This window comes from Coregonus clupeaformis, chromosome 15, assembly GCF_020615455.1.
Source record: "Coregonus clupeaformis isolate EN_2021a chromosome 15, ASM2061545v1, whole genome shotgun sequence".
NCBI classification, from domain to species: Eukaryota; Metazoa; Chordata; class Actinopteri; order Salmoniformes; family Salmonidae; genus Coregonus; species Coregonus clupeaformis.
This window is the reverse complement of record NC_059206.1, coordinates 48,508,966-48,521,217: the sequence shown is the minus strand read 5'-3', so window position 1 is coordinate 48,521,217 and position 12,252 is coordinate 48,508,966. Positions and strand designations below refer to the sequence as shown.

The 12,252-nt window shown below is 41.9% G+C and overlaps 1 protein-coding gene across 2 annotated transcripts in view; it reads right to left on the bottom strand.

Moving 5' to 3' along the window:
* The window catches only part of LOC121582815 (BCL2/adenovirus E1B 19 kDa protein-interacting protein 3-like), a 31,503-nt gene extending 20,275 nt beyond the window's left edge, over positions 1–11,228 (bottom strand). For both annotated transcript variants that reach the window (XR_006661799.1, XM_041898932.2), the window contains exons 1-3: positions 10,985–11,228; positions 1,347–1,500; positions 1,134–1,221 (exon numbers count right to left, since the gene is read on the bottom strand). Coding sequence is in view for 1 of the 2 variants with exons in the window: in XM_041898932.2 (XP_041754866.1) it covers positions 1,134–1,221; positions 1,347–1,500; positions 10,985–11,027 (285 nt within the window). In the remaining variant the exon portion in view is untranslated. The remainder of the gene's footprint in view (positions 1–1,133; positions 1,222–1,346; positions 1,501–10,984) is intronic.
* Between the last annotated feature and the right edge of the window lie 1,024 nt (positions 11,229–12,252).

Here is a 12,252-nt window from a genome sequence, read left to right as displayed (position 1 = left end):
TGTTACCAATTGTTTTCTTGGTGACTATGGTCCCAGCTGCCTTGAGATCATTGACAAGATCCTCCCGTGTAGTTCTGGGCTGATTCCTCACCGTTCTCATGATCATTGCAACTCCACGAGGTGAGATCTTGCATGGAGCCCCAGGCCGAGGGAGATTGACAGTCTTTTGTGTTTCTTCCATTTGCGAATAATCGCACCAACTGTTGTCACCTTCTCACCAAGCTGCTTGGCGATGGTCTTGTAGCCCATTCCAGCCTTGTGTAGGTCTACAATCTTGTCCCTGACACCCTTGGAGAGCTCTTTGGTCTTGGCCATGGTGGAGAGTTTGGAATCTGATTGATTGATTGCTTCTGTGGACAGGTGTCAAGTGTGACGATCTCGGTTCGACAGACGCTGGGAGATGGGAAGCAAGTACAGGGTGATGATTTAATAAATAAAAGACATGGAACAAAACACAGACAGCATCTGGACAGGGGAAATGAAACAACATCAATGCAGACACAGGGATCAAACTGGGGAACAGACAGATATACTGTAGAAGGGGCAATCAACAAAGTGAAGGAGTCCAGGTGAGTCCAATCAGCGCTGATGCGCGTAATGATGGTAACAGGTGTGCGTAATGATGGGCAGCCTGGCGCCATCGAGCGCCAGGGAGGGGAAGCGGGAGCAGGCGTGACAATAAGACTGCTAAACCCTTTTTGCACTAACTTTTTTGAGTCATCATATACGCTGCTGGTACTGTTTATTATCTGTCACTTTATTCCTAGTTATATGTACAAATCTACCTCAACTACCTCGTACCCCTGCACATCGACTCTGTACTGGTACCCCGTGTATAAAGCCAAGTGACTGTTACGCATTGTGTATTTATTATTACTTTTATTATTATGTGTTTTACTTTTATATTATTTCTCTATTTTCTTTCTCTGTTGGGAAGGGGCCGTAAGTAATAATTTCACTGTTAGTCTACACCTATTGTTTACAAAGCATGTGACGAATAATTGGTGTATTTATTTAATTTGATAACACTGACTTGTGTGGTGTTAGAGCTATCTAATAGCAAAGGATTGCTACTGCTACAGTAAAATATGTTATTTGAGTGTTATGTGAGTGCATGTGTGTGTGTTTCGTACCTGTATGGTAACACAGTCTGTACTGCTGCTGCCTTCACTGTGGGGAGGGGAAGTAGTGGTCTGTGGAGGAGTCACCACCAGGGGAGGACTGAACAAAGAGAGCAGGTCAACAGGACTTCTCAGTAACAACACGCACGCATGCACGCACACACACACACACACACAAACAGAGGGGGAGACAGAGTGTTATTTTTGTTGGTGTAGGCTACTGACCTGTCTTTACTCCTCTCACACTCAAGCTGTGCCTCCAGCAGGATTCTCTCTAGCTCCCCCTGCAGGGCCAAGGAGGCTGTGTCCTGTTGTTGTCCTGTCAGACTCTCCCTGCTGCTCACTGCTGATATCAGCTCCTCCAGCTCCACCCACGAGCCTGTGCGGGGGGTGCGTGTGTTTTTGTGAGAGAGAGAGAGAGAAGAAGGAACAGCACGTCAGAAATCAGCTAAATGTAATTGAAGAATCCATAGAATCTAAACCATTTCTGGGAAAATTGGAACACACTAAACAAACAACAACACAAAGAGTTATCCATCCAAAACGGAGATGTATGGATAAACCACTTCTCCAATCTTTTTGGCTCTATAACAGAGAACATACAGCAAAAACATATACATGATCAATTACAAATCTTCGAATCAGCTATTAAAGACTACCAGAACCCACTGGATTCTCCAATTACATTGAATGAACTACAGAACAAAATACTAACTCTCCAACCCAAAAAGGCCTGTGGTGTTGATGGTATCCTAAATTAAATGATAAAATATTTAGACCACAATTGGGCTATACTTAAACTATTTAACATCATCCTCAGCTCTGGCATCTTCCCCAATATTTGGAACCAAGAACTGATCACCCTAATCCACAAAAGTGGAGACAAATTTGACGCCAATAACTACCGTGGGATATGCGTCAACAGCAACCTTGGGAAAATCCTCCGCATTATCATTAACAGCAGACTTGTACATTTCCTCAGTGAAAACAATGTACTGAGAAAATGTCAAATTGGCTTTTTACCAAATTACCGTACGACAGACCACGTATTCACCCTGCACACTCTAATTGACAAACAAAACAAAAAGTTAAGGCAAAGTCTTGTCTTGCTTTGTTGATTTCAAAAAAGCTTTTGACTCAATTTGGCATTAGGGTCTGCTATACAAATTGATGGAAAGCGGTGTTGGGGGAAAAACATACATTGTAAAATCCATGTACACAAACAACAAGTGTGCGGTTAAAATTGGCAAAAAACACACACATTTCTTTCCACAGGGCCATGGGGTGGGACAGGGATGCAGCTTGAGCCCCACCCTCTTCAACATATATACAGTGGGGGAAAAAAGTATTTAGTCAGCCACCAATTGTGCAAGTTCTCCCACTTAAAAAGATGAGCGAGGCCTGTAATTTTCATCATAGGTACACGTCAACTATGACAGACAAAATGAGGAAAATAAATCCAGAAAATCACATTGTAGGATTTTTTATGAATTTATTTGTAAATTATGGTGGAAAATAAGTATTTGGTCAATAACAAAAGTTTCTCAATACTTTGTTATATACCCTTTGTTGGCAATGACACAGGTCAAACGTTTTCTGTAAGTCTTCACAAGGTTTTCACACACTGTTGTTGGTATTTTGGCCCATTCCTCCATGCAGATCTCCTCTAGAGCAGTGATGTTTTGGGGCTGTCGCTGGGAAACACGGACTTTCAACTCCCTCCAAAGATTTTCTATGGGGTTGAGATCTGGAGACTGGCTAGGCCACTCCAGGACCTTGAAATGCTTCTTACGAAGCCACTCCTTCGTTGCCCGGGCGGTGTGTTTGGGATCATTGTCATGCTGAAAGACCCAGCCATGTTTCATCTTCAATGCCCTTGCTGATGGAAGGAGGTTTTCACTCAAAATCTCACGATACATGGCCCCATTCATTCTTTCCTTTACACGGATCAGTCGTCCTGGTCCCTTTGCAGAAAAACAGCCCCAAAGCATGATGTTTCCACCCCCATGCTTCTGGACATGTACTGGCTTAAGCAGGGGGACACGTCTAGCACTGCAGGATTTGAGTCCCTGGCGGCGTAGTGTGTTACTGATGGTAGGCTTTGTTACTTTGGTCCCAGCTCTCTGCAGGTCATTCACTAGGTCCCCCCGTGTGGTTCTGGGATTTTTGCTCACCGTTCTTGTGATCATTTTGACCCCACGGGGTGAGATCTTGCGTGGAGCCCCAGATCGAGGGAGATTATCAGTGGTCTTGTATGTCTTCCATTTCCTAATAATTGCTCCCACAGTTGATTTCTTCAAACCAAGCTGCTTACCTATTGCAGATTCAGTCTTCCCAGCCTGGTGCAGGTCTACAATTTTGTTTCTGGTGTCCTTTGACAGCTCTTTGGTCTTGGCCATAGTGGAGTTTGGAGTGTGACTGTTTGAGGTTGTGGACAGGTGTCTTTTATACTGATAACAAGTTCAAACAGGTGCCATTAATACAGGTAACGAGTGGAGGACAGAGGAGCCTCTTAAAAAAGAAGTTACAGGTCTGTGAGAGCCAGAAATCTTGCTTGTTTGTAGGTGACCGAATACTTATTTTCCACCATAATTTGCAAATAAATTCATAAAAAATCCTACAATGTGATTTTCTGGAGAAAAAAAATCTCAATTTGTCTGTCATAGTTGACGTGTACCTATGATGAAAATTACAGGCCTCTCTCATCTTTTTAACTGGGAGAACTTGCACAATTGGTGGCTGACTAAATACTTTTTTCCCCCACTGTACAGTCCCGGTCAAATGTTTGGACACACCTACTCATTCAAGGGTTTTTCTTAATTTTTTAAAAACTATTTTCTACATTGTAGAATAATAGTGAAGACATCAAAACTATGAAATAACACATATGGCATCATGTAGTAACCAAAAAAGTGTTAAACAAATCAAAATATATTTTATATTTGAGATTCTTCAAATAGCCACCCTTTGCCTTGATGACAGCTTTGCACACTCTTGGCATTCTCTCAAACAGCTTCACCAGGAATGCTTTTCCAACAGTCTTGAAGGAGTTCCCACATATGCTGAGCACTTGTTGGCTGCTTTTCCTTCACTCTGCCGTCCGAATCATCCCAAACTATCTCAATTGGGTTGAGGTCGGGTGATTGTGGAGGCCAGGTCATCTGATGCAGCACTCCATCACTCTCCTTCTTGGTAAAATAGCCCTTACACAGCCTGGAGGTGTGTTGGGTCATTGTCCTATTGAAAAACAAATGATAGTCCCACTAAGCCCGATCCAGATGGGATAGTGTATCACTGCAGAATGCTGTGGTAGCCATGCTGGTTAAGTGTGCCTTGAATTCTAATTAAATCACAGACAGTGTCACCAGCAAAGAACCCACGCACCATAACACCTCCTCCTCCATGCTTTACGGTGGGAACTACACATGCGGAGATCATCTGTTCACCCACACCACGTCTCACAAAGACACGGCGGTTGGAATCAAAAATCTCAAATTTGGACTTCAGACCAAAGGACAAATTTCCACCGGTCCAATGTCCATTGCTCGTGTTTCTTTGCCCAAGCAGGTCTCTTCTTCTTATTGGTGTCCTTTAGTAGTGGTTTCTTTGCAGCAATTCAACCATGAAGGCCTGATTCACACAGTCCCCTCTGAACAGTTGATGTTGAGATGTGTCTGTGACTTGAACTCTGTGAAGCATTTATTTGGGCTGCAATTTCTGAGGCTGGTAACTCTAATTAACTTGTCCTCTGCAGCAGAGGTAAATCTGTGTCTTCCATTCCTGTGGCGGTCCTCATGAGAGCCCGTTTCATCATAGCGCTTGATGGTTTTTGCGACTGCACTTGAAGAAACTTTCAAAGTTCTTGAAATTTTCCGGATTGACTGTCCTTCATATCATAAAGTAATGATTGAGCTGTTCTTGCCATAATATGGACTTGGTATTTTACCAAATAGGGCTATGTTCTGTATACCACCCCTACCTTGTCACAACACAACTGATTGCTCAAACGCATTAAGATGGAAGGAAATTCCACAAATTAACTTTTAAGAAGGCACACCTGTTAATTGAAATGTGTTCCACGTGACTACCTCATGAAGCTGGTTGAGAGAATGCCAAGTGTGCAAAGCTGTCATCAAGGAAAAGGGTGGCTATTTGAAGAATCTCAAAAATAAAATATATTTTGATTTGTTTAACACTTTTTTGGTTACTACATGATGCCATATGTGTTATTTCATAGTTTTGATGTCTTCACTATTATTCTATAATGTAGAAAATAGTTTTAAAAAATTAAGTAAAACCCTTGAATGAGTAGGTGTGTCCAAACTTTTGACTGGTAGTGTATCAACGAATTGGCGAGGGCACTAGAACAGTCTGCAGCACCCGGCCTCACCCTACTAGAATCTGAAGTCAAAAGTCTACTGTTTGCTGATGATCTGGTGCTTCTGTCCCCAATCAAGGAGGGCCTACAGCAGCATCTAGATCTTCTGCACAGATTCTATCAGACCTGGGCCCTGACAGTAAATCTCAGTAAGACAAAAATAATGGTATTCCAAAAAAGGTCCAGTTGCCAAGACCACATTCCATCTAGACACCGTTGTCCTAGAGCACACAAAAAACTATACCTACCTCAGCCTAAACATCAGCACCACAGGTAACTTCCACAAAGCTGTGAATGATCTTAGAGACAAGGTAAGAAGGGCCTTCTACGCCATCAAAAGGAACATACAATTCGATATCCCAATTAGGATCTGGCTAAAAATACTTGAATCAGTTATAGAACCCGTTGCCCTTTATGGTTGTGAGGTCTGGGGTCCACTCACCAACCAACAATTCACAAAATGGGACAAACACCAAATTGAGACTCTGCATGCAGAATTCTGCAAAAACATCCTCCGTGTACAACGTAAAACACCAAATAATGCATGCAGAGCAGAATTAGGCCGATACCCGCTGATGATCAAAATCCAGAAAAGAGCTGTTAAATTCTACAACCACCTAAAAGGAAGTGATTCCCAAACCTTCCATAACAAAGCCATCACCTACAGAGAGATTAACCTAGAGAAGAGTCCCCTAAGCAAGCTGGTCCTGGGGCTCTGTTCACAAACACAAACAGACCCCACAGAGCCCCAGGACAGCCCCACAATTACATGTAACCAAATCATGAGAAAACACATTGGAAAGAATTAACCAAAAAACAGAACAAACTGGAATGCTATTTGGCCCTAAACAGAGAGTGCACAGTGACAGAATACCTGACCACTGTGACTGACCCAAAATTAAGGAAAGCTTTGACTATGTACACTATGTACAGACTCAGTGAACATAGCCTTGCTATTGAGAGAGGCCGCCGTAGGCAGACCTGTCTCTCAAGAGAAGACAGGCTATGTGCACACTGCCCACAAAATGAGGTAGAAACTGAGCTGCACTTCCTAACATCCTGCCAAATGTATGACCATATTAGAGACACATATTTCCCTCAGATTACACAGACCCACAAAGAATTTGAAAACAAATCCAATTTTGATAACTCCCACAGTGTGCCATCACAGCAGCAAGATTTGTGACCTGTTGCCACAAGAAAAGGGCAACCAGTGAAGAACAAACACCATTGTAAATACAACCCATATTTATGTTTATTTATTTTCCCTTTTGTACTTTAACTATTTGCACATCGTTATAACACTGTACATAGCCATAATATTACATTTGAAATGTCTCTGTTCCTCTGAAACTTTTGTGAGTGTAATGTTTACTGTTAATTTTGATTGTTTATTTAACTTTTGTTTATTATCTATTTCACTTGCTTTGGCAATGTAAACATATGTTTCCCATGCAAATACAGCCCTTTGAATTGAATTTAATTGAGACATGCAACCTCTCAGTAATGTTGCAACTGAGAGCTGAGCTAATTCTGGAACATTCCATAGTTTACATTTCAGTTAATCTTATTAAATCATATTCAATCTCCCGGAATAACTTTACTAAAGCCTGATTCTGGAAGGCTAAACCAGGAGGAAGGCTAAACCAACACTGCCTATCAGCCAGAAGCCATGCAGGTGAAATGATACAGCATGAACAGACAAAATATAGATTACAATTGTCTGTTGTTGCTCAATCACTACAGTAGATAACCTAATGTTAGGACACGTAATGCAGAGGGACTACTACAAAGCAGGATCAATGAGTTAGCCAGCTAACTTGCCTAAATATATATATTTTTTTTGTTGAAAGATAAGCTTGAAATGGGCGTGGTCTAATTGACAACAACACATATCTAAGTTTAGCTTTGGTAAGGAACCAGAAAATCAATAGTTATTTCTGATGTTTTATCAAATTTAGCTGGCTAACTCATTGATCCTGCTTTTTAGTATATCCCTCAGGTCTGTGTTGTTGTTGTTGTTGTTGTTGTTGGACGTGGCATACAGTGGGGAAAAAAAGTATTTAGTCAGCCACCAATTGTGCAAGTTCTCCCACTTAAAAAGATGAGAGAGGCCTGTAATTTTCATCATAGGTACACGTCAACTACGACAGACAAAATGAGGAAAAAAAATCCAGAAAATCACATTGTAGGATTTTTTATGAATTTATTTGCAAATTATGGTGGAAAATAAGTATTTGATCACCTACAAACAAGCAAGATTTCTGGCTCTCACAGACCTGTAACTTCTTCTTTAAGAGGCTCCTCTGTCCTCCACTCGTTACCTGTATTAATGGCACCTGTTTGAACTTATTATCAGTATAAAAGACACCTGTCCACAACCTCAAACAGTCACACTCCAAACTCCACTATGGCCAAGACCAAAGAGCTGTCAAAGGACACCAGAAACAAATTTGTAGACCTGCACCAGGCTGGGAAGACTGAATCTGCAATAGGTAAGCAGCTTGGTTTGAAGAAATCAACTGTGGGAGCAATTATTAGGAAATGGAAGACATACAACAAGACCACTGATAATCTCCCTCGATCTGGGGCTCCACGCAAGATCTTACCCCGTGGGGTCAAAATGATCACAAGAACGGTGAGCAAAAATCCCAGAACCACACGGGGGGACCTAGCGAATGACCTGCAGAGAGCTGGGACCAAAGTAACAAAGCCTACCATCAGTAACACACTACGCCGCCAGGGACTCAAATCCTGCAGTGCCAGACGTGTCCCCCTGCTTAAGCCAGTACATGTCCAGGCCCGTCTGAAGTTTCCTAGAGTGCATTTGGATGATCCAGAAGAGGATTGGGAGAATGTCATATGGTCAGATGAAACCAAAATAGAACTTTTTGGTAAAAACTCAACTCGTCGTGTTTGGAGGACAAAGAATGCTGAGTTGCATCCAAAGAACACCATACCTACTGTGAAGCATGGGGGTGGAAACATCATGCTTTGGGGCTGTTTTTCTGCAAAGGGACCAGGACAACTGATCCGTGTAAAGGAAAGAATGAATGGGGCCATGTATCGTGAGATTTTGAGTGAAAACCTCCTTCCATCAGCAAGGGCATTGAAGATGAAACGTGGCTGGGTCTTTCAGCATGACAATGATCCCAAACACACCGCCCGGGCAACGAAGGAGTGGCTTCGTAAGAAGCATTTCAAGGTCCTGGAGTGGCCTAGCCAGTCTCCAGATCTCAACCCCATAGAAAATCTTTGGAGGGAGTTGAAAGTCTGTGTTGCCCACTGACAGCCCCAAAACATCACTGCTCTAGAGGAGATCTGCATGGAGGAATGGGCCAAAATACCAGCAACAGTGTGTGAAAACCTTGTGAAGACTTACAGAAAACGTTTGACCTGTGTCATTGCCAACAAAGGGTATATAACAAAGTATTGAGAAACTTTTGTTATTGACCAAATACTTATTTTCCACCATAATTTGCAAATAAATTCATAAAAAATCCTACAATGTGATTTTCTGGATTTTTTTTTCTAATTTTGTCTGTCATAGTTGACGTGTACCGATGATGAAAATTACAGGCCTCTCTCATCTTTTTAAGTGGGAGAACTTGCACAATTGGTGGCTGACTAAATACTTTTTTTCCCCACTGTAGGTATGCTGTCTCATTTAAAGTTGCAATCCAGGATCTTAAGCACAACAAATTCGTAACTTTTTTTTTGTAGGATGTAACATATCATACGAAAGGGATGACGAAGCATTCAATTTTATGACGTAGTACACAAAAAACGGAGACCACTTTTGGCTTGTGAGCAACACTTTCAAAACTACTGGCTGAAATTATACAGAAGTTCAAGAGTGCATCTATAAGCAGACAGGACATCTCATTCCTGACATAGTATTAGACAACACCCAATGACTTGCTGACATAAGGACATTTGTAACAGTGAATGTTGTGTTTCCCCTGGTCCCTAGTTTAGCTAGAGTGTAACACACACAAACAAACAGTACCAACCACTGACAGAGTGCTTATGTAAGATCTTATTTATGTATGAGATTAGCCACCCTTTACTTTCATTTTAGTCATTTAGCAGACGCTCTTATCCAGAGCGACTTACAGTTAGTGAGCGCATACATTTTTCATACTGGCCCCCCGTGGGAATTGAACCCACAACCTCGGCGTTGCAAACGCCATGCTCTACCAACTGAGCTACACGGGACCTCCTCTCTCATTCTATCTCTTTCCTCTCCTCTCTCATTCTATCTCTTTACTCTCCTCTCTCATTCTATCTCTTTACTCTCCTCTCTCATTCTATCTCTTTCTCTCTCTCTCTGGAATGCAATGCATGCAAACATCATCACCTGCTCTCCTCATCAAAACATCCTCTCATCCCCTCTTTTTGTCTCTTCCCCTTTATTATTTGCTTTAGGGAAGTGAGAGATCATGTAAACAGCAACAGTGGAGAGGGCATTGGAGTAGAGGAGAGAGGAGAGGGGGGTGGGGATGGGGAAGGGAGGGCAGAGGGCAAACTGTGCCATTGCCCTAGTTTGCCAGCCTTCTCTCTCTCTCTCTCTCTCTCTCTCTCTCTCTCTCTCTCTCTCTCTCTCTCTCTCTCTCTCTCTCTCTCTCTCTCTCTCTCTCTCTCTCTCTCTCTCTCTCTCTCTCTCTCTCTCTCTCTGTGGCCTTGACCAGGCTGCACTGCAGCAGCACCCAATGTCTGTCAATAGTCCAGTATCCTTCTATAGAAGTAGTGCCAATCAGGTGTATGTAAATGTGTGTTAATATAGGCCTAGTTCTTGAAAAACAAAGCACAGATGTGTTGCTGTGCCAAAGCTTTGTGTATATGTCCTAGTTGTGATACTATGAAAGCTATACAACAGCCCCATGCACTGTAGAGGCTATAAGCAAACTGTACAGTGAGCTATAAGCTTCAGGTAAATCTCCTGGGCTTAATTGGCTTAGTGAGATACAAACAGGTGAGTCATGAAATCCGTTTACACAATGACCATGTCAGTGGCAACAACAATGATAACTTCAAACTGGATGCTTACATTTCTCTCCCTAACATGTCCATTTTCTCAAATCTTAAGTCCACCTTATCCATGCATTATGTCATGGATAATGGTTATATAAATAAATGTTGTCCATTAATTAATTAAAATGTGATAAACAAACTTATTCTGATGAAAGAGGACACTGTTCATGCATCATTAATTGATTGTCACAAAAAATAAGCATTATAGGCCTAATGAGGATGAACATAATAATTTATACATCAATAATGTTATTTTCCTGATGGACCCCTCTTGGAATTATTTATTTAAATGTTAACCTAGAAAAACTGTTGAACATAGTTTATCCCTATCATAGGGCAGTTACAAGGATTTTATAAACATTTCATAGCAGCTATTACCGCACAAATAAATCATACTTGACCCGACTTTGCATTGACCCAATAACAACAGATCCATCCCCCAAACCCTTACCGTACAAGCCGTCCTCTGGAGTCTGCGAGCCTGACAGAGACATGGTTAGTGGCCGAAGGATGATTTCAGTTCGGAGAGAGATTCTGGCACTGACAAACACGAACAATGAGGAGAAAACTGTGTATTATAAACTGCCTATGTGGCTTTCTCATTAACTGTTGTTGCCTTAGCCCTAGACTGTGATGTTCAGCGCGCGGTAATCCGCGAGCACTCCCTCCCTCCCCACGTGCAGGGCAGGTCGAGGTAAACAAAACAGACTGAAGCTCAACAGTATTTTAAGATCCATACAGCAGTTTAAACTAGCTGACAACACTTGTATAGTAGATTAGATTACAATAGATAATGTAACCCCCCCCTTCAACTCCATGAACATTTGAAATGAATTTAAATAGCCTACATATTGGAAAATGATCGTTCTTTGCAAATCCAGGCAATGTTTTTAAATGTTTATTTCACACAATAATATGTGTACCCCACTTAAACTATTTTTCGTCTTTAATTCGTTGCATCAAATGAAGGGCTTGTGAGTTGTTGTGACAGCTTGTGGTGGATGGACAGTGACTCATCTATTCCATTCCATTGAGAAGAACCCCGGCAACTAGTGACATCAGCACTCCGCAGGCTCAGGCTCATTCTGCCTATGAAGTAAGTGCATGTTGTTGTGTACATAGAGATACCACGGCACAAGGGCATGGGTGCCATGACGCACAGTCGCTCCTCTGATTCCATGTTTTTGCACTTTCCTTCTCATCATTGTCCTCTTCAAAGACACACACACACACAGAGTGGGGGATGGAGGGATGAATATCAATAGATGAAAGACATCTCTAGTGTGGAGAGTAGAAATATTGATTATATAGGCTATTATGCACCTCTTCAGTTGATGTTGTTGATGTTGCTTTGTGTCGGTTATACAACTGGTTGTCCTGCTCTTTATAGGCAACACTGCCACCTGGCGGTCACAGCTATTAAAGATAACTACAGTATGTACCTATTACTGCAGGCCTACATTAGGCTACGGCTTTCACACCTAGCCAGGCCTATAGAATACTGTACTAATATTTAACATTTCTGTGCAATCAGACACTTTTACTACTGCATTAGTATTACATTTTTATGAACAATGCAATTTGTATTGATTCAAATACAGCAGTCATAAGTGATAAAGCTGTCATAGTCACACAAGGCCTCATAGCTAAATGCTGAAGAATCAGTCCTTCTCCCATTATGGTGCTTTGCTTTCTGTCTCTGGCCAACCCTTCAGGCCC